General features: G+C 37.8%; 2 protein-coding genes across 6 annotated transcripts in view; one reads left to right on the top strand and one right to left on the bottom strand.

Moving 5' to 3' along the window:
* Positions 1-79: 79 nt before the first annotated feature.
* TRAPPC2 (trafficking protein particle complex subunit 2) lies at positions 80-9,515 on the bottom strand. 3 transcript variants are annotated; one of them, XR_015261216.1, is made up of 7 exons: positions 9,483-9,515; positions 8,618-8,727; positions 6,485-6,627; positions 5,623-5,710; positions 4,843-4,958; positions 2,574-2,648; positions 80-1,420 (listed from the first exon to the last, which is right to left on the bottom strand). XR_015261216.1 is itself a non-coding variant. In XM_086767973.1 (5 exons), exons 2-5 carry the CDS (start codon positions 8,708-8,710, stop codon positions 4,860-4,862), a joined length of 423 nt encoding a protein of 140 aa, XP_086624099.1. In that variant the 5' UTR covers positions 8,711-8,727; positions 9,483-9,515; the 3' UTR covers positions 3,554-4,859. The 3 variants fall into 3 exon arrangements, 2 of the variants coding, with proteins under 2 accessions (XP_086624099.1, XP_086624107.1); XM_086767973.1 differs by lacking the exons at positions 80-1,420; positions 2,574-2,648 and having other exon boundaries at positions 3,554-4,958; XM_086767981.1 differs by lacking the exons at positions 80-1,420; positions 2,574-2,648; positions 9,483-9,515 and adding an exon at positions 9,054-9,454 and having other exon boundaries at positions 3,554-4,958.
* A 67-nt stretch (positions 9,516-9,582) lies between these two features.
* OFD1 (OFD1 centriole and centriolar satellite protein) overlaps positions 9,583-22,035 on the top strand; it is a 35,987-nt gene continuing 23,534 nt past the window's right edge. The window contains exons 1-10 of one of the 3 annotated variants that reach the window (XM_086767936.1): positions 9,583-9,752; positions 9,859-9,968; positions 12,572-12,772; positions 13,621-13,689; positions 13,777-13,804; positions 14,614-14,721; positions 15,448-15,584; positions 17,998-18,171; positions 20,140-20,246; positions 21,164-21,283. In XM_086767936.1, the coding sequence (XP_086624062.1) occupies positions 9,873-9,968; positions 12,572-12,772; positions 13,621-13,689; positions 13,777-13,804; positions 14,614-14,721; positions 15,448-15,584; positions 17,998-18,171; positions 20,140-20,246; positions 21,164-21,283 (1,040 nt within the window). In that variant the 5' untranslated portion in view covers positions 9,583-9,752; positions 9,859-9,872. Of the gene's footprint in view, positions 9,753-9,858; positions 9,969-12,571; positions 12,824-13,620; positions 13,690-13,776; positions 13,805-14,585; positions 14,722-15,447; positions 15,585-17,997; positions 18,172-20,139; positions 20,247-21,163; positions 21,284-22,035 lie in introns of those variants that run through there. The other 2 variants (XM_086767927.1, XM_086767919.1) reach the window with 2 other exon arrangements.

The raw sequence follows: 22,035 nt of genomic DNA, 5'->3' as shown, positions 1-22,035 counted from the left end.
TCCCATTCTAGCGTGTTTCTGATCAATAAGGTAAAAAAAAAAAAATCTGAGTCCCTGAAGAGTAACCATTTTCAGTTACGAAAAAGATATGCTTTATTCAGTCAGCTTTAATAGCACTTGAAGGGATCCACATTATGACAAACTTGTAAGAGAACTTTTAGTATACAGCCTTAAAGTTCCAAACTTCTTGTTCCTGTTAACCTGAGCTATGAATGTGTTTACCAGTAATCTCTGCACTGTGAAACTAAGGATTGGCAATACATAAAGAACTCAGGAAGCTCTTGACTTACAGTAGATTGAGACAGCTTTTTTCAGCCCTAATACAAGTAAATACCTACAGCTAGTGATTGAGCTGAATTTGATCCTTATTTAATTTGCCATCAGGATATGGACTTATATATTTAAGACAATGTCTTTTATATTACTGTACTCATTACATGATGATGAACAGAAGCAAATTCTGTATCTAATGGACAGTCTTTCTGCAGTAACGCAGATGAAACCACAGAAAGTGCATTTGAGGCTCTGTTGCAGTTAAATGGTAGAATACTTGTGTGAGGAGTTGTTGAATGTTGTCTCTCCAAGTACCCACTGTCCTTGTGATAGCAAACTTGATAGTGCACAATTGCTTCAATGCGCAATCTGACTGCTAACAAGCATGCACGTGTATGCATTGTGGACTTCAAAAGGAAGTCTGAGGCCTATAGGACAGGCCATGTTATTCACTAAACTATACAGGCTCTGCTTTCTGTACAGCAACTTTTATTCCAATAGAAAAGCCCTTCATGAGAGTGCAGTAACAGCAAGAGATTTCTTTTAACGTATCTGTTCACTCTGTACCAGGTGTAATTATTTGGAAGTAAAGCTTGCAACACAAACCCTTCTCGTTGCTCTTAATACACTTTTGTGAATGTATTGTATTCTTGCCTGAACCTGTCCAGGACAACTGTACTCCACAGATCTGCTGCTCCTGTTTAAAAGTGGCATTTTTTACCTTTTGTACATTCTAAGTCTAATTCATTCTTACCATCCTGCATGTACAGTAACAGAACTGTTGTTTTAAGCTTCAGTCACCTAACAGCCAAGTTCCTCTTAATCTTAAGCTGAGAGACCAAAAAGCTTGAAAAATGAAGGTTGCTTGTGTTGGGGGCTACTAGCTAGTGATGTGAAGTTGTTGTAAAACTACTGCCTCACTACTTAAAGCTTCCTTTAATGTTTATTTTTCCTGAGATTAAGGTTGAAACACAACAGGAGATGAAGTTACCCTGACTAGAGTACTATATAGACATGATTCAAATAAGATTGCTAAAAGGAAACAATGAAGGATGAGAACCATGTGGTTGGTCTTGTGCCTAAGAGTCCATCTGTGTTTTCCCATCTGTCCCCTTTCCATGTGACATCATGGTTACCAAGCCTCCATCTGAAAAGTAGGTTTAATAAAGTCAAATAAAATTTAATACAATGGACATGCATTTGTTGTGCCCTGGAAGCTGCTGTACCACAACTGTATGCTAATCAGAAAAGTGGCTAGTGAAGATAAAGGGGGGGATTATGTGCCATAGTACTTAAGACATTATAGGAATTATGTTGAGGTCAGGGTTTGGTCTCAGAGGGAAACTATCAAGTACTTGAAAGAAGCAAAAGTCCTTTGACAAGCAGATGGTAGGTACAAAAATTCATAATACTTGATAACAAGCAGGCATTTCTGTACTTTGTGAAAGCTCAGTATCTGTCATTAAATATGGAGGTAAGGTAGGCACTTGTGGCTTATGTTTCAGTTCACTGATTCATTCTGAGTATTAACGTACCTCAAGCATTAGGGGGTCCTCTTAGCAATATTTAGAGTTCTGCAGAGTGACAGAGCATACGATACAATATACATGCAAAGTTCCAAATGTCCTTTAAAATCAAGAGTAAAAATACTGTCATGGCAAATGGGTGAGACTGATGGAAGCTACACATACTAGAGAGCAAAATGGGAGGGGGCATTAGAACCTATAGCTAGGACACAGCTCATGTTACAGCAAAGTATATAGATGCTTCGCATGAGATTGCTGCCAGGACCAGGCTGCTTGCTTTAACAGTTGCTCTGTTTCTCAATGCCACATGAGACATGTTACCTAAACAGTAACAGACCTTGCAGAAAGCTGAGTCTAAGTTGCATACAGGTTATCTGCTGCTTATAGAATCATAGAATGGTTAGGGTTGGAAGGGACCTTCAAAGGTCATCTAGTCCAACCCCCCTGCAAGGAGCAGGGACATCCCTGACTAGGTCAGGTTGCTCAGAGCCTCATCCAGCCTGGCCTTGAACGTTTCCAGGGATGGGGCCTCCACCACCTTTCTGGGCAACCTGTTCCAGTGTTCTATAACTCGCATCGTAAAAAAAATTTTTCCTAATTTCTAATCTAAGTCTACCCCCCTCTATTTTAAAACCATTACCCCTCGTCCTGTTGCAACAGGCCCTACTAAACAGCCTTTCCCCATCTTTTTTGTGTGTGTTCTCATACTGCAACAGATTTCATTTGAATTTTTACTCCTGAGCCTCTGAGATGGGGCATGAACATAGTACTCACAAAGGAGGTTTCTCTTCTGCCTTGTCCACTGAGGAAGTTACTGTCTGGTGCATGCTAGAACTGCATCTTTCAGACCTAGAACAGATTTGTGACTGTGGTTGATCACAAGATAACTTTCACCTGTTGCTTCCAGGTAGCCATCTTTCAGCTCATTGTAAAAAGTTACAATCCAAAGCATAAACAAGTGTTCCATCACACACAGCTGTCTAGCCACGGTCCTTCAGAATTCTGTCATGAGACAATGATATGCCTCCCTGCAAACTCTGTAATGATTAATATAATGAGTTAGCACCCTTGCCTGTGGCCAGTAACAGTTTTTTCCTAAAGCCCAGATGGACCTATGAGACTGCATGTCCCATTTACAATTCCTATATTCAGAAGAGGGGAAAGACGTATGGGGGGGGGGGGGGGGCGTGTAAGAATGGGCACCATTTGGCTAACTGCTGTCGGAGATCAGGCAAGAGATAAAGTACTTTCATTTTACTTACTTAACTTCCTACTGTGTGCTGGCAGAAAAGAACACAACTATCAAAAACCACAGTTTCTAGAAGTGGTAGAAACTCTTAATGCTAATCCCTTATCTTTGCCAAAACTTTTCTTACTGCCACATATATGATTATTTAACATAAGTATTTCCTCAGTGAACCATAACTGTTAGTATTTTTCCAACCATCACGCTACTGGGGAGGAAGCATAAAACAGTATAAGGGCTTAATGGCTCCTTAGCATATGAATGAGAATGATTTACCTCAAGTGTGTTTCGGTTGCTTTGATATATATAGCCAAAAAAAAAAAAAAAAAAATTCATTTACATAAGATTATATGACATTATCAAAATGCTGTACAATGCAGTTTTTATGAAATAATGCTGCAAAGACCAGTATTCCCATCTTCACTTGCCACCTCAACAGTAAAGGTAGCCTTACCGCGATTATCTAGTTTTCTCCTAAATAATTTCAAGTATACTCAACAGGCATCCATAATGCATCATTCCACATTTTATTTAAGGTAAATATTGCAACCTTTATATTGTGTTCTTTTTCTCACGGAATATTTTACAGTGACAGTTTATACAGTGACTCTATGTTTAAAGCACCCTATACATGTGGTCCCTTTAATTATACAGACTATGCAAAATGTACTTCCTAGAACAGCATGCCACTTCCTTTCGAAATTACTTTTCAGACATCTAAAAAAAGAATGCCCAAGAAGATAGCTTATGCAGATTTGCTGCAAAAGGAAACAGATAACTTAAAAGATTGTGAAACCAACAAAAATATTAGGTACATTTATGCCAAATGACTCATTTAAAAATTACTGGGTTGGTATGATGGCAAGTTTTGCCAAAGGGTTCCTAGCACCATTTTACAATGGAGTAGTAGCCACACAGGCCAAGTAACTCCTCTCTGAAACCTCAACAAATCAGAGTTTCATGGTTCAAAGATCCTAGTCTAAACATTTTCAAAAAGAAAATTTCAGCACTGGCAGACCTAATGGAAATAAGTAAGTGGGTTTAAACATGTAAATTTTGTTTGTTTCTTTTCCATGTGTTAATTAGAATTAAAGTCAGGGCAAACGTAGCTGGTCTGGTGTACTTCACTTCATTGATGCAACATGTATTGCGCTAAATGTGGTAAATTTGAATTTTTAAGCTTTAAAACTATGGTTTTTTCTCAAAACTTCTTGAAATACTGAAGAGAGAGCTTTGCTGATACATCCTCTTTTCTTTTTATTGACCACTTTATAACACATAAATTACACATTACAATATAAATATAGACTTGATTTAATACCACAGTCTAGTTAGTTTGAGGAATAACTTCTCGAGCGAAGGACTGTAAATAGAAAAGTTTATAACAAAATTAACCACTAAGGCCCAACAATCAAGAATTCCCCTTTGCTCATATTCCATCACATGACTGGAGATGTCTTTTGATTTAGATCTGATTTCCTCCCACCTTGTATAAAAGGCTTACATTTTGCATATGCATCAACACCCACATGTCTCAGTTTGAACCCATTCAGCCCCCGACATTTTTAAACTTCATATCCATAGCACATAAAAGGAAACAACTTAAGAAATACATGTTTTAACCAGAGAAGCTTGGGTGTTCTTATCTAGGTTGGCTAAAAAAAAAAAAAAAAAAAAAAAAAAAGCTGTTTCAGCATCCAGTTTGTCAGTCTTCAGAAGATGAATATCAAACATGCTGAGAACTAACCAGAAGTACTACAGTTCAAATAATCACGAAACTATGGAAAAAACACTCACGCAGGAAATCTATTTGTTCAGCTTAAAAGGTGTTTCTTCCCAAGGAACTGTACTTTCCTTTCAAAGGCACTGGATCGAATAGGAGAATTGAGTTCATAAAATGGATTCATTGCAAACTGAGGAAAGAAGAAAAATTCATCAATAAGCACGAAGTCCAGCACTAGAAAATGTTACTTATAACGACAATTATTAGCTTCCAGCCTATTTAGTGCCACCTAAGAGCACGGAGCTCCTCAACAGTCATTTGCTTTCCAGGCCCTTGAGTTCTCCCCATTTATGTGCACAGCCATCCCTTAGCACCAGCTCCTTGATTCAGAACAAATCCATCCTGACACTGGTGGAAATTTCTGGTTTGGAAATGATCATCATTTGAGTCCCTGTAGGCAGCCGAGATGGCAATTCTCCCGACCAGTGCTTGCAAATGCCGCATCTCCTGGAAGTACTGCCAGGCTGTGAGAACACGGGCTGCTTGTTCTCAGAGCGAAGCGCTTTGACCAGGCTTCTGCAGATTATCACCGTTAATGACACAATACTGCCCAGCATCACTGGACTAAAATGAAAATAACTTCTGAAAGACCACAGTTTATAATAATTTAGAAAAATCTATTAATAGAAAATACAGCCTTTATGTCACATGTTACCAATTCTGGCTGATATGGACAGCGTGGGTGCTTCTCCACTTACACAGGCCCCCCACGAGAAAACATGCTAATACAGGCGTGCCTGAGCATGTACAGCAGAACACACTTAACAGTGAGACCATAAGATGTGGGTTCTTACCTTTATATACAAGTCATATACATCATTAAAGAAGTTCTTAATTCCATCTTCTTGCCTTACATCATGAAGCATTATAAATCTCATATGTAAAGCAATTAAGGAAAATTTAACATTTGCAAAGAAGAGAGACATTTAACATATCCTGAGATAAGCATTTACCCCTAATTCTGCATATACCTAAAATGTTTAGCTATACATGAAATAGCAGTGACCCTGCTGGAGGAAGCATTCAAAGAAGTAACTGAAGCAGTGAAATTTTGAAAGCACTACCTTTATGTTTAAAAATTGCCCTATTTGAAAATAATCACCTCTCTATTCAAGGTTATTCAATTCTGAATGCGGATGACACTCTCAGCACCTTTGCCATATACTCGTGAAGTTAAAATGATGTTCAATGTTACTTTCTCTGCATAACAAATGTTTCACAACACACACTTCTAGGACTATCTGTACATAAGATCAAGCCTTGGCACCACATTTTCAAGATGAGTGTGATTTACCCTGAGCATGTTTATTCCTGCTTCTCCTCTCTAGCACTATCAAAAGGGATGGGAACAGACAATCATATCAGCCTGCTCAGATACTCTTATACCTCCTTCCTCTATCCTGTGTGAGCTCCACATTTCATTAGGCTACTTCAGCTCTTCCAAAAGGATAAATCCATCTTTCTAATTGGTCCCAATTTTCAACAACTGCTGTGCCTCCCAACTTAATTCATTCTGAAGCTGGTTACTCTCTCTAACAATAATAGTGGTGAATAGCCAGAGAAACCTGTTCCACGCTCATCTCATCTGACTTAACCCTTTCTGGCAAAAGGCTCTTCCTATATAAATATAAGGAAAGAGAAGAGGGAAGGATATGTCCAGCTGTGACAAAAGCAGAAACAAACCATTCGTTAAACTTGTCCACAGTCTTCAGATACATGTTGTTAGAAAGCCACATGTTCTCATCTACTAGGTCAAGAGCAGCATGGGCAATGAACTGGTTGAGATGGCGATGATCATCCTAATGTATTTCCAGAAGACAGAGGATTAGTAATTCAGTGAAAGGAGTGAAAAATAAACAATAATTTTCTCAAGTTGCTAAACAACTACTGCTCAAGTTACATAAAGCTATATATACTCCTCTTCTGCCACACGTGCCATCCTGTAATTAAGTGAAACTAGTATATATTGTCACAATATTTGGTTTCAAGGGAGAAAAATGTCATAATCAAAAGGTAATCACACAACCAGTCTTGAGAGCAGCAAAACCAATAAAACCTACGTAGATCTACAGCTCAGGAATGAATTCAAGCGTGAATTCCTTTGCTTACCAATGAGTAATCTCCCACTGCAAACTTATTCCACAACAGAGGCCCTGATAAAAGTCTTTTTCTCTGCTTTCCAGTCACCTGTTTTTGTGAAATTTACAGCAATTTAGCATTTCTTGGACCATAACTTCTCTATCAAATTTGGCAGAAAATGAACAATAGGTTACAGTGTGTAAAAGCTGTGGGACAGATAGGGAAAGCAGAGAGAGATACAGAGGACAGATACACTGATAATAGATGCAGGTTGGACGGGGCTCTGAGCAACCTGATCCCGTTGGAGATGTCCCTGCTCTTTGCAGGGGCGTTGGACTAGATCACCTTTAAAAGTCCCTTCCAACCCAAACTATTCTGTGATTCTATGATTCTAAACATGAATGGCCTTCATAGAGTAATCACAGCATGTGGCCCTAACACTACAAGGGTCATGTGGGGAAGGAGCCATTTACTTTGCATACCAACGGAACACCGAAGCACAACTGCCAAGAAGAAACAGGACTGAACAATACTGTTAGCTTCTATTAGACTGGAAACATAAGTAGTCTCGCACTGTTTCTCATAATATAGGGATGCTTATTAATGCCACTCTCACACCTCTCAGTGCACTGTTTTTCCTCCAAATCAAGTTTGGCTCAGGGCATTACAGCTTTGCAAGCTGCATTAAACCTCAATGAGGAAGAGACTAAGTAGTGAAGTTTAAAGGGAAAAAGCTTGTGCTGATTTACCACATATGTTCCACAAATGACTTATTTCAGGCAGGTGCACATCTGCACTCAATTCACTCTTAAATGGCACATCTCGGAAACAGAAGTGATAGTTGCCAAAATATATCAATGTCTACTGGTTCCCCTTCAGTGCACATTAAGTCTAGATTCTCTCTTAGGAGAAAATTTAGTATTTCAACCTTAGTGAGATGAGAAGCTTACCAAGCCAAGTTAATTCCATTAGCAGAATGCAGAAACTGAATTTTCCACTATCTGACACATCCCCACACCCACCAAGTCTAATCCAACTAGTCTTATTTATGATTTTTTTTTGTGGGACACTAGTTCAAAATACAGATGACATCGTGCTGTTCAAATCAGTGACGGCTTGTACTTCCATTTTTGGACACACAGATGCACACACTTTTATTCTGAAGTCTATTTTTTTCTTTGACGTAATATCACAATAGACAGATTTATTCTTTTCCCACTGGAAACACTACTTATTGAGCAGTCTCATATTTTCACATTCTCAAATGTGTATTTATCAATACAAGTTTTAGATCTTTCTTAAAAGCAAGCATGACTATTGAATATAATTAAAAAATAAGATTTCTTTATAGCATAAAGAAGGACTGACTACAGCTTTCAAATTTATGTTCCTTACTTTACCTTATTACTGTATACAGATGCCTTAAAATAAAGAATAACAGTAAATAGCATTAGATAGTGAACAGTTAAAAAAGCTCTTCTGCACACTAAGAGCAATATATTCTTCACCGCATAGTATGATCTGGCAAAGAATCTGTAAGAGACTCAAGAACTCCAGTTTTACTCCCTCTGTTTCTGTAAAAAGAAAAAAAGAAAACACTGGATACTAGTAACACTTTTAACAACATGCTGGTCATGTTTCTAATACACTGCAAAATTACGGAAGAAAACGCACCATAATTATATAGGAGTATCACGGGAAAAAACATACCTTGGACTCTACTTTTCCAGGAGGCAGAAATTCCATTTCAAATATCGGGTTGTCATGATGACCAACTATCACAAAGTAGAAACTTCCAGACATTCTTCAAAACAGCGTTCCTTAGGAAAAAAAAACCACAAGACATGCTTTATTGATGAGTCTATATACAAACTCTTAATCCATCCCAAAATGCTCCTAAAAATCAGCGACCATGCTTCCTATTCATATTTACCATAGGCTAAAGAGAAACAAACACTTATTAATGCATGCATATTTACACTTACACAGGGGGGAAAATATCCTTAAAAAGGGGAACACCTCCTGCAAAGTGAATCTAGTCACTACTACCTAAAAACTCTTGCTCTACAACTGACTCATGATTTAACCCCGGACAGCCCTCCCAGGGACTTGGACGGCCAAGATCCCATGAAGTAACGTGCTGTACCAGCCCCCGGGGAACCCCCTCAGCCGTCTCTCCCAGGGGGCCCTACAGACAGGCAGTAGAACGGGACAACGGCGGGACAACGGCGGGACAACGGCGGGACAACGGCGGGACAACGGCGGGACAACGGCGGGACAACGGCGGGACAACGGCGGCCATCACCCTCGCACACCGCGGGCGCCGTCCGATCCCACGAAGCCCCACGGCCCAGCTTCGCCCCCGTGGGACTCGCGAGTTACCCGGCGGGGGGGAGTGACCCCCCTCGCCGCGCCCCAGCGCCCACAGGCTCGCCCGGGGCTCCTGGCGGGGAAGGGAGCCCCAGGGAAGAAGGTGCGCACCCGCGGGGAAGGGCTGCGCCCTTCAGGGGCTGCCCGAGGTGGAGGGAAGGAGAGAGAAGGGAAGGATGCAGAGCCACAGGGTCCCGCCGCCTACCCCGCCAGGCCACCTCTCCAACGGCTCCCAACGGCCGCCCGGAAGCACTGCTCTCTGCCCGCCCCGACATCCGGCGCCTCCGTGACGCCGCAGCCTCCGCCGGGAGCTGGCGCCTTGCAGCGGCGGCGGCGGCGGTGGTGGTGCTGCCGGTCCCGGCCCCGGTCCCGCTCCCGGAACGGCCCCGGGGAACCCCCGCCGCGGCTCAGGCAGGGAGCGAGGGGCCGAGGCGCAGCGCTGGGGCCGGGGCCTGCCTGCCGCCCTCCATTGTGGGTACGGGGGAGGCTGTGTCCCGGGAAAGCCCAGGCCTGCGTGAGGGGGAGGCTGGGGCGGCTGGGAGGCAATAATGTCCTTTTTATTTTTTTTTTCTTCCCCCTAGTATTGTAGGGCAGGATGGCTTCGGTTGAAAGGGAGGCCCTGTCCCAAGATGAACTCCGGAAAAGGCTCTATCAGACTTTTAAGAACCGAGGTGTGCTGGACACACTTAAGGTGTGTTTTATTCCCCCCAGGTGCTACCTATGATTCGCTGTACTGCTTAACACTGAAAGCAGTGAAAGTCATGCCAAATAAATGTGTTTCGCACTCTCCCTAGCTGTACTGTTTTTGCCACAGCCTAATTTATATTCAGCTTTTAATTGCCAGAAACAAGTTTCTCCCTAAAACGGTGCTTTTCAGTAGATTAATCTCCAGCGCTTTTCAGGAATGTTGAAGGCCTGGTTTGGGTCTTTGAAAATACCTATGTTTGAGAAAAAAAGTCAAGCAGGGAAGAGAGGAATAAATGAGAATACAGAATTGGAAAGGGCCTCTTAGGTCTCAGAGTCAGTTTTTTACTTATTATAGGTAAACATGCTATGTGAATTGTCCCCCTGAAGTATTCCAGTTCTGTTTGAAAATCATTTGAGCTGTTTTCTCCTTGTCTGCTCATTGAGGAGAATGTTCTAAAATATGGTTGTGTTCAACAGTGAAACTTTGTTCTGATTTGTAGCCTGGGTTTACTTACACTTGCTCTGGCCTTTTTTTTTCTTCTGCTGAATGTATCTTGTGGTTTAGGTAGCCCTTGCTCCTCTTGGTGACTTCACAGGCAGCAGTTGTACCTTTTCTTCAGCATTTTGTTCTACAATGCTAAGCAAGTCAAAGTGCAGTAGTCTCATTGCTGGTTATCCCAGCAGTCCTCTGCAACATTTTGAAGTCTTTCCTCCTTTTTTAAAGGAAGGTGGATCATAACTGTTGTGAACTTTCCAGACAAAGTTTAGAATTATATTAATTCTTCCCTGTTTTTGTGGGAGAATCTGTGGAAGGCTGCATATATCTCTTTTTGAATCATGTTATATCTGTAGTGCTAGTCGTCGTTTGATTGACACATCCACACCTTGCTTTTTCCAAATGCTAAATCCCTTGTGTTACAGCCAGAAATTTGCATCAGGCCTTAAATGCTGAAATGTTGTATTTCATGCAAGTTTCAGTTTTTCTAGTCTTTAAGCATCATCTAATTGAATTTTTTTAATGACATCTTGATCTTTCTATACTTGTGTACACATCTTTATGTCACCTGCAAATTTTTTTAGTTCCTGGTTTTTTTTTCTGCCAAATTCATTAAAGTTTTTTAAAAAATTAGAAAAATCAAGATGTACAAGAGTACCACTGATAAGCTTATGGACAAGAATTCCCTGCTCAGGACAACTTGTTTCTTCCTTAGTGATTTCCGTATCAAGCTTGCAGTGGTTGAACCATTTCTTGCCTTGACATAACTAATAGTCTGTCAGGTGGCACGCTATTATTTTCCTGCTTCTGTTTTCATTGTGTAGAAGATTATACATTTTATTAAAGAATTAGTAGCTTTTTTGAGCTGAAGAATTAGTACAGTTGGGTTTTTAATGGATTCCTGCAAACTCTTACATCTAATAAGAATACTCTCAGCTTTCTTGTATTCTCTGACTGCCTCTGCTGGTGAGAGCCAGGGCAGATCTGGAGCTACAGGTATGCTGAATGGCCAACATACAACAACCGATTTCTGGCGCCTTTTCCCATAGCAGGGACAGAGATTTAGCCCTGTGTTTTCCACCTGCACTTTGTCCTGAGATGTGTAAGAGGCTGCTGGTCTCAGTTGTTTTTGAGACAACCTCATCTCTGTCAAATTTGGTTGAAACTGGACAAGTTCAGAAATCAATACGGAAAACATTTTTTTTCAGTTGTCTTCATTTATCTCTATTATCTAATTTTGTAGAAGGCTGTGCTAAAATACCAGGCTAGTCTAATGATCTAGCTTTGTTAAGTTTTGGTAAGCATTTTTGCTTTACCATTTTTGGTAACACACTGTTTCTTTAATCAACTTTGTTGCTGTTGCATCCCTGCTGTGGAAAGCTTAAAACATTATTTATTTTGTGAACTTTTAGTACACTATAAACAATTTGTATAATTATATAAGAAAAATTATTATTTCTTCGTTTTACAGGAGGGAGACTTTTTGATTTTAGGTTATTTTTTTTTCTCTACTGTAACTCATAGAATGCAAATAAATAATAAAAAATGCAATTTAATTATTATTAGTGCCTGTAGGCTTTTTTGATTAGTACCCTTTTGCTTCCTTACAAAATAATTGATAGTAGAGACATTGAATTTCCTGTTTATTTTCCCACCTGCTTTTGTGATTGTATCGATAGTTTCTTTATATGAGACTCATAAGAGGACAAGTGAATTTTCCAAGTACGCCTGAAATTGAGGCCGCATCAGGTAGACCTTATTTAAGCCAGAGAGGAGAACAGGAAAGCAATGATCTAAAAATGAAGCTGGCAGTACTGGAGTGGAGTTTATGCGAGCTCTTTACTGAGAACAATGCTTCTTTTCAGTCCTACTTGTGATATACCTTGAGGGAAACTCAAAAGATCATTGCAGCCACTGTTAGAGTGTTTTGAAGAGAGGCGCGGTGTCCCAAGCACTCTTTCAAATTTTGCCAAAGTTAGTCTACCCATTTCTGCTATGTAGGTTGTAATACAACTTGTAAAAGTAAAATGAGACTTCCCATGAATTTTGAAAAATAAAAACTGTCATTGAATAACATGTAAACTGAGAATATTATGTCTTTTCTGTATCAGACACAGCTCCGAAACCAGCTAATCCATGAACTAATGCACCCAATTTTAAGTGGAGAACTTCAGCCACGGACTGTTCCAAATGATGACAGTTCCATTTTGATCGCAGCTTCCAACAGTTTGGTGGCAGATCATCTACAGAGATGTGGCTATGAGTATTCACTTTCTGTTTTCTTTCCAGAAAGTGGATTAGAGAAGAAGCAGGTAAGTTGAGTAATTCACCTCTTCTAAGACTTCTAGGAGTGTTGCTTTCTGGTGAGTTACATTCAAACAGAATTGAAAAAAATCCCCTTTTGTGATAGTGAAATGCAAATGTAAGTACAGCTTCTGAACATCTCTGTGAAAGACTTCAAATATTCAAGGCCATTTTCATGAATACTTTACACTGGCAATAAGCTGTTCTGGGAAGACATGGCACAAGCCTCTTAACCTCATACTTGCTTCACCATAGCTGCAGTCTGGCCTGACCGTTTGTGAGGCTGCGTCGCAGACCACTTGGGGAACTGATCCCGATTAAAGCTAGCCTCTTGTCTGGCCATTCAGTTCCCTGAAAGTGTGGTTCATGATCAGTTTAAGCTGTTCTAACTACAAGCTCTGGCTAAAAAGGGCAGTCCTTCCCCTCTCTTTGTTTCTCCTCTATGAGTATGCGATAGGGTGAAGTTATTTCTAACTGAAAATTAATTTTTTGACTTGGTGAGTAGTTATGCATCATTTGAGTTGATGAGCTCATCTGATTTGTATAATAATTCAAGAAAAGAGGCAAGGAAGGTAGCTAAAGCATGTACACAGAGTGGGGAGGAAACAAAACTATCTTTTCACAGCTTCAGTTGGTCATGAAACTACATGCTGTCTGCTGCATGTCTTGGGTAATGGAGATAATTAAATGTAATACTAGGACAGCAGGGCTCTGAAAATGGTTTTACAAGTTGGTAAATAGATCTTTCTTGAATGGAAAACATTCTACAACTGTAAAATAGTGCCTATGATATATTTGAAATATTTTTAAAGTAGTTAACCTTTTCTAACTTAGATTTTTTTTTTTCCCCGCAAAGCTGTGGACTATGCAAGATCTTCTTCAATTAATGAGGATCAATCCAAAATCCAGTCTTTACAAATCACTGGTAAAGTTGTTTTGATTTTGAAAATAAGCTTAAATTGCAGTTGTGATTAAATAGTAGACTGGCTAAAACATCTTTTATTTCTTACAGACTTCAGCAGCTCGGAAGGAAAATAAAGGTACAAGATGTTTATACATGATGCAGACAAGGATAATTGTGTTAGCTGAATTTTTATTAAGATGTGAGCAATAGAAACTCCAATTCCTGGAGCGTATGTTGGTATGGAATAATATGGATTCAGTAAGATTTTGAAACTTGCAGTACATCAGGAGGATGGATATTATATTTCAGCATTATCCAACTTCTGTTTGTAGTGTGGATTAAGTGTTAACATGCACCTACAAAATAAATGGCTCGAACATTAGAAATACCAAAAAAAAGTCAGTAATCAGGTATTAAATATGATGCTCTTTGTAAGCTTTTCACGCTGACTTTGACAAGGCCAGATTTTGGTTTGTATTTATAACTGTATTAGCTTGCATAATGTACTTCAAAAACTAGTTAAAAGATTTAATTGACTTTCCATTGTTTTATATAACAAATAATTCTTATGTCTACTTGATAAAACCTAGCTATATTGTATAGTCTAAAGTAGCTTGATCTTCAGAAACCCCTGTTGCCTAATGACCTCATAATTAGAGTAGTAATAATAATCTGCTCTCTCAAATGACCTTAGAAGTCAAGGAGACAAAGAGAAATGGATGAAAGGAAAAGTTGTAAAAAGACAGCTTTTGCAGAATGAGAGACTGGAATATGCTTGTAATAAAAATCTTAATAGTTTACCAGCATTGATTTTTACTTAAATACTTGGTTCTTTCCATAAATTGAATTCGTTTCCTTATGTAGTGAAATGACTTTGTTAATTACAGGCTCAAAATTCAATTTTGATATGAAATCAGAAATAACTAATATATTGGATCTTGATAGGTTTTCTTATGCAGATTTTAATCGGACTTACAGAGCATCATCTAAGTAAGGAAACTCGTGACACAGAAACTCAGACAACCTCAGTGCCTCCTTACAGAAGATCTCTTGGTAAGTGCAACCTCTGAAATCAAGTCCTCTCAAAAATTGTCATATTGGTAAATGGTACGGATTAATACATTGTATGAGTGGTATTAATTCATCACTTACTCAAATGCAACCTAAAGTAATAGTAAGTAAAGGTCATACCTTTTACTAGTACATTGGTTTTCTAACCTTTCTTAAAACATGGCAAAAGTCTTGTCATGATTTTGTTTTTCGTTTTTATCACTCAGATATTTTTTTAGGCATTTAGCTATAACATCTTAGATGGACTGTAAATGTTATTTGCTGGAATATGTTCTGGAAAACATAATTGTAAATGCATGCCTCGCTTCTCTTTCTATGATAGTGTTTCAGTCAAAGTTAGGTATAGACTGGGAGTTCTTGACTTACAATATGCATGCTATTAGTAATACAAAAAACCTGAAAGTTGCATGCAAAAAAAAATTCTTGTCCATCCATGATAAAGAGAAGGAATGACTATGTCCTACCACAAAGAGTGCCTAAACAGCTAAGTGCCTCCTCCTAGGTATATGTTGTGTGGCACAGAGCTGATAAATGGCATTTCTGTGCTGCCTCTGCTTTTGTACCGCACAGGTCTTTCTGTGGCAGTGCTATTGAGGTAAATAAACTAAGGAACTTCCTACAGAGAGACAGGTTCCTACAGGAACTTTGGTACGATAACTGTGATGACTGTTTTTAAATTATGATGGATATGTTGCTTTTTTTTTATAGCTGAGAAGCTTCAGCTTATTGATGAACAGTTTGCAGACTCTTATCCCCAGCATCAGAAATACGAATCTTTAGAAGTAAAACTTAATGACTATAGAAAAGAAATAGAGAAGCAGCTTCAAGCGGAAATGTGTCAAAAGGTATGACTCTCATCATTGAATTTAAGGGAGACATTTCTTAATTTTGACTACATGTTACAAACTTTTAATACTTAAAGGTAGATTGAAAGAAAAGATCTAATAGTGAGTTACAACAAACACAAAAAGCTACATTAATCCAATATCAATTGTTAATTTTATGATACAGCATGTATATATTTTCCATTCCCTTTTTTGTTAAATATGCACAGAACATTAAGCTTCTTATTCTGATGTTAATTTGTAACACAACTTTTTCCTATTTTGATTGTCTTAATTTGGTAAATTTTATTTGCTCTTTTGATTATTTTGTCTTATGGAAAAATGTTGATTCTGCTTAATCATACTGTTCATTTTCCTTCCCTGCTAAGATTTTGAAACTTGAATTTCAATATAATGCGTAGCAACTGAGAGGTGTGAATTGCTGCTATGTAGCTTGACAGATAGTTGAGTTAATTTTTAATACTGTTGAGAATTTGCATGCTGTTTCAAAACATTACACAGAAACACTGAAATAATAACAAACAATATTATGAATTATTTCTGTTGGGTTCTTTTTCTTCCTATAATTGAAGACAGCTCTCTTAGAGACTTTTCCTTCATTTTGGGAATAAAATTAGGATTTTTTTGATCACATAATCCATTGATAATCCTTATGTCTGAAAAATAGAGCAGAGAGAATATTGCAGTTCATTTAAATATGGGGGTTTTTCTTATATATTTCTGTCAAGATCAACAGTTTCTATCAAGATCAACAGTTTATTTGGATAGAAAAAATTAAATTAACTGTAGTTCATTTAAATATGGTGGGTTTTTTCCATTAATTTATGTCAAGATTAATAGTTTATTTGGATACAAAAATGATAATCTGATAATCAGGTAGAATTCTTGGACACACTTTGAAAGACACTCATCTACATATAAACTGTTTGAGGAAATCATTGTAGTCATATTTATTCAGCTAGACAAGTAGAAGCATGGAGTGTTAAAACTGCCAATGTATTTTACCTTCATTTTTCATTTAGTCTTTATTCCCCAACAGGCACTATCTTTTTAGTATGTAAAACATGTTAATTTGTCTTGATTTAAGCTAAGCAGTTGCAACAAAGGAGATTGGAATTCTAACCAGATATAACTAACTTCTAAATTCAATTAACTTTACACAGATTCCTTAGCAATGTGACGTGAATTCCTGTAAGACGTTTATAATCCAATTTGTGTATGTACAAGTAATGCTGTACTGTCTCACCATTTCTTTAATTTTTAACAAAATTTATGCCCACAGCCCTTAGTTCCTTGCTCAGACATTCCTACTATGTGTCTATGCCTTGTTAAACAAGACATATGTCTATGTCTTATTTTCTCAAGTCTCACAGTTTTTTGTAGAATCATGGTGTCGTTTGGGTTGGAAGGGACCTTCAAAGGTCATCTAGTCCAATCCCCCTGCAAGGAGCAGGGACATCCCAGACTAGATCAGGTTGCTCAGAGCCTCATCCAGCCTGGCCTTGAATGTTTCCAGGGATGGGGCCTCCACCACCTCTCTGGGCAACCTGTTCCAGTGTTCCACCACCCTCAGTGTAAAAAATTTTTCCTTATGTCTAATGTAAATCTAACCTCTATCATTCCCTCCCCACTCCCCCATCATTCTCTTTTTATAGTTTTGCTCATTTTTCTCACATTTTTTTCTTACATGCTTGCTTTCGATTTTCTTGCAAATTTTTATTATAGTTCTTTATAACTTCATTTATTCTTGCATATATTGCACTTCTCACATTGTGTGGAGGCATGTTCCCTATGATTCTTCTGTGCAGTTGCAAGATACATACTTTCCTGTTTGTATCCATTTAGGTTTTTTTTTTCAGTTGTGCTAAGAAATCTGAGAATCAGGACTTCTGTTTCTGTAACCCTCTTTATGTGGTCTTACACTTCTGCATTTCTTGACATGTTCTGCACTTTTTTCATGTCCAGGTGAATTTCTGTTGTTCTTGAGTGATTCAGGATGGGTCTGCTTCTGCCATTTCTTGCATTACCAGTCAAAAGTGACTCTTTGCTAAAGAGGCAAGAATAGAGACAGTGTCAGAGGAGGAACTGAAGAGTGTGGCCCTTCCTTAATTGCAAGCAGTTGATCACTCCTGCAGTGTGGTTTTTTTCATAGGCCTCAGTTTTGCTCTTGTGTAAAGCTATTAGTTGTGTATAAGATCTGCTTTGGGATGACATATAAATGCATGAAAATTATATGAGACATGGAAGTAGTGTGCTGCTAAGATACTTTTATCGCAGTAATTTATTTTTATCAAATTATCATACATTTCCTAACAGGATTTCTAAGTGAAATTTAGAATGGTCTGAAGAGGGTTTGTCTTTTTCAATTTGAAGATGGCCCTACTTAACCCACTCTTCCTTCTTTATGTAAAAGCTAGAACATTTTAAAGAAGTTGAAATAGCAAAGATTAAAATGGAGGAGAAAGTGCAGACCCAGAAAGAAATCTCTGAGCTACGTCATGAGTTAGAGAGGACACATCAAGCAAAGTCTGAAGCCTTAATTTCTCGTGAAAAGAATGCTATTGAGAGGCTTCAAAAGCAACAAGAGGTAAAGTTCCAAGTATTTTTTTTCTTAACCTAGTACAAAATTATTCAGTGAGTTGATTAAACTGTTCTTTTATCTTTGGGAGATTTACCTTCAGATCTTGATTGACTTACCAGTGAAAACTTTGAATTTTCTTTTGTTCTGATAAACAAGGGAACACATACAGCAGCTGCAAGAGTGAGTATAGGTAAACATCAAAGTAGAGCTGACTGGAAAAGGAACAGTTCTGCAAGCTAGGATTGAAGATTTAAATGTAATAAATACGTTTAAATCCATCTTAATAATTTTGCTGTATTCAGATGACTGAGTTTTTTTAACAAAGTTTAACGTAACATTTAGTTATGCTATAAATTCTTTCATTTGTTAAGAGGGACTCCAAACTAAATGGAATATATAGTCTTTATGGTACGGATATGCCATTTCTGTATGTCATTATATATGGAATATTATTCATAGCCACGGTATTTACTGTAAGCTAGCATCTTGTTTCGATTCTTTGAACACTTTTTTTGTTGATGAGTTACTCCTTTGGGCTGTTAACTCTTGGTGTTTGCTGGCGTACTGTTAACTGCAGCACATGAAATTTGTATATAGTTCTAAATTGGTTCTCCCAACCTCTGTTACTTTTCAGTTTTTTGGAAGAATAGTTTGCTTGCTGTTCTGCTGCCTGTTTGCCTAGGTAGCTCCCTGCTGTCTGCAGTAGACCTTCCTGTCCAAATAATAGTCATTCGCAAATGCTAACCACATTTTTTGCTCTGGTGTGATGGGGATTTTTGTTGTAGTGGTGGATTGTTTTGGGTTTGTTTTTTTTTATTATTATTATTATTTCTGGAGGGTTTTTTTGTTTTGGTTTGTTCCCCCGCCCCCGAGAGCATGTGGTATTGGTTAACCAAGCAATCATAAGGGTGTCTATATAGATTATTATATACTGATCTCTACTGTTGGCCTCCTTCCAATCTGAAAATTAAATATTTTATCACTATTCTATGAATTTGTTTCATGGTTACGTCCTTAGAAGCTTACAAGAAAACCGTCTATTTTATGCTATCAGTCATCTTCTGTGGGCATGAAATTAATTCAGTAATTAAAAAAAAAATTACTAGATCAACATATTCATCAGGTATTGTGTATGAATATTTAGTTGCTCTTGTCAGCTTCTGCACTCACAGAAAAGTATATGCTACATTTACCTGAAGACTCTCTTAACAGAGACCAGGAGCTCTACTGAGTTGAAGTATATTTACATTAAAGGTCATTTAACCCTTTACTAAGATAATTTTATGCCCAGGAGATATGGCTTGACAAACTGCTCTATTTTTTGCATCAGGTGCACATGACTTGCAAAACTGATATGAGCACCTGTACAGCAAAAACTATAATTTTCTTCTTCTTAGACTATTATTATTTCTTTGGAGAGAAATATGCCTCATGTGCTTAAGGACAAGAAAAAATCTTTTTTATTAATAAGAAGATACATGACTTTTAATCTGTTCATTGCTTGGACAATCCCTTTTACAATTTGTTTGATTTCTGTAAGTTAAACTGCAAAAAGTGAAAGACTGTTGATTGACTCAGTTTCGGTTTTAAATCGTGTTTTATCAAGGGTTTTTGGCATTTATTTTTCCAATTTTGTTTTTATGAAGAACCTATAAAACTGTTATTTATTAAAAAAACTAGGTGTTTGAATGTGTATTTTTTAAAAACCATTTTTCCTTTCACATAAGTTTTAATCGGTGCTATTTCTTAAGAGTGTTTACAGGTAGCCACTAGTGACTATCTGAAGGATTTTTATTCAGAGTAAAAGGAGAAAGGGAATTTTAAAAAATACAGTTGATGCTGGATGTTATTTCAAATTATGACTGTATAAATAATATTTATTTGAGTAAGACCCATTCCTAAAGAAGATCCTTGAGAGTTTGAACATGTTATACCTGTGTAAAGTAAAACTAGAGATAATATTTTATGATTCAGATAGAAGCGAAGGAAGTATATGCTCAGAGACAAAGTCTGCTGAAAGATATTGAAGTCGTAAGGACCAGAGAGGCGGAACTGAAGCAAAGAATTGAGGCGTTTGAAGTGTAAGTTGCGAAAGGGCATATTCAACATGATGATGTCCTTTTTCTGGAAATCATGCTTCAAGATGTTGCTACTCCTGTGGCATTGAAGTAGATTATATATCCCAGAAGTTGTGTTTTGCATTTTGAGCAGCATTGTATACTGCCTCTATTAGCAGGGATACTCCATACAAAAAGATGTTTGGGTTTTTTTTTTTTTCTATTCCTCCTCATCCAACCAAAACAGTGCAGCATCGCTTTGGAGGCAAGGAGCCAGATGTTTGCTTTGAAGTGCTTAAATTAAAAAAAAACCAAACACCACCCCGAAGCAGCACAGTATGTAATCCTAACACTCATGAGGCATGTATAAGACATTTTGCTTCGTTAGTCCTGTTTTTTGGGTTGGTTTTTTTTTGTTTGTTTGTTTGGGGTTTTTTTGACTTGTCTTTAGTAAGATCAGTTTTCTTTGGTTAAATAAAAAAATAACTATTTTTGGCCAAGTTTTCAATACTACTTAATGTCATTACGTTGTCATCTGTTTTTTTTTTATAGCAAAATGAGTATCCCGCTAACAAAACCTTTTTTTTTTTTTTTTTAATTTTTTTTTTTTTTTTTAAACAAGCCAGCAGAGGGTGCTGATAGAGTAGCATGCTCAGCACTGTCTCCTCTGAAGGCTTTCTGGTGTGGGAAACTGTGCTAGGGTTAACCTGGAATGGCTGCATAATTGATTGGTACTGGAATTTAAATAGGGCAATTTAGTTTGTGCCACATCTCCTTGTTTTTAATGAATTACAATGAAATATCTTGATTATAATTTTAAATTGCTACAGTGCAAGCACATTACCCTTTGATACCTCTAAATGTTATTTAAAAAAAAAAAAACAAACCTAAAGTTTTAGCTTTATGACTGGTCATTATCTGTATATTTATGGATATTTCAGCACTCAGAAACTTCAGGAAGAGAAAAATAAAGCTATTGATGATGCACTTCGACGTCGGGAGGTTGCTGTGAAGAACATAGAGGAGACATATGACCAAAGGCTTAAGACAGAACTCTTAAAGTAAATTTTTCTTTTGTATTTAATAGGACAAATGCTACTTCCTATGAAAACAGAATAATAAATTCTCTAGGATTTATTTTGAAAGATGTAACAAAGCAAAGACTTCAAAAATGTGCACTCATGTTTTTGTTTTAATCAGCTTGAATTCTTTACATTATTGCTTAGCTGTTTGCTAGTAAGACAAAACGTTCTGTCAGGTCCAGAAGAACTTTGCTATAGAAAATAATTCTCTTTTGATGAAAGGTTATATTATTGTTGTAGTTTAAATTCTATGTTGTTATCTGGGAAAGAGATGTGACATTACTTGTATGTTTAGACAAGAGGATGTGAAGCAGTATTAATCGCTTCCTTTAATTGCTTCCTGGCAATTAAAAGAGCTGACCATTTTACAAACACAGAAGAGGCATGGAGAGGAAATTAGCATTAAAGAGATGTTACAGGTTTCTTGGAAAAAGGATGAGAGAGACAGTAGACCATTGTACAGATAGATTGGCTCTTACCTTAACACCTCCCTGTTTTTGGAGAGGGATTCACTGATATAGATTACCCTCTTTTATTGACTACCATCTGCTTGAACATAGTTTCAAAGAATTTTCTTAGAAATGCTCTTTGAAAGCCTAAGACATCATCTGTGTCTGCAGAGGGTTGTTGAGGTGTTGCAGTGGGTATATCCTAACTTTGCTATTGTACTTTCTTGGAGTGCCTTGGTCAGTTGAAGGGTTACTTGATGCTTCAATGCAGAGATGTGCTCT

The sequence above is a fragment of the Chlamydotis macqueenii genome, chromosome 1 (assembly GCF_036417535.1).
Source record: "Chlamydotis macqueenii isolate bChlMac1 chromosome 1, bChlMac1.mat, whole genome shotgun sequence".
Lineage (NCBI taxonomy): Eukaryota > Metazoa > Chordata > Aves > Otidiformes > Otididae > Chlamydotis > Chlamydotis macqueenii.
This window is presented reverse-complemented; position numbering and strand designations above follow the sequence as displayed.

Coding starts and splice junctions, on each gene's coding strand:
- TRAPPC2 (XM_086767973.1), bottom strand. CDS start 8,710: ATGTCTGGAAGTTTCTACTTTGTGATAGTTGGTCATCATGACAACCCG. Junction 6,628..8,617: donor CTGGAAAAGTAGAGTCCAAG/GTATGTTTTTTC, acceptor GAAATACATTAG/GATGATCATCGCCATCTCAA. Junction 4,959..5,622: donor TATATGACTTGTATATAAAG/GTAAGAACCCAC, acceptor TTCTTTCCTCAG/TTTGCAATGAATCCATTTTA.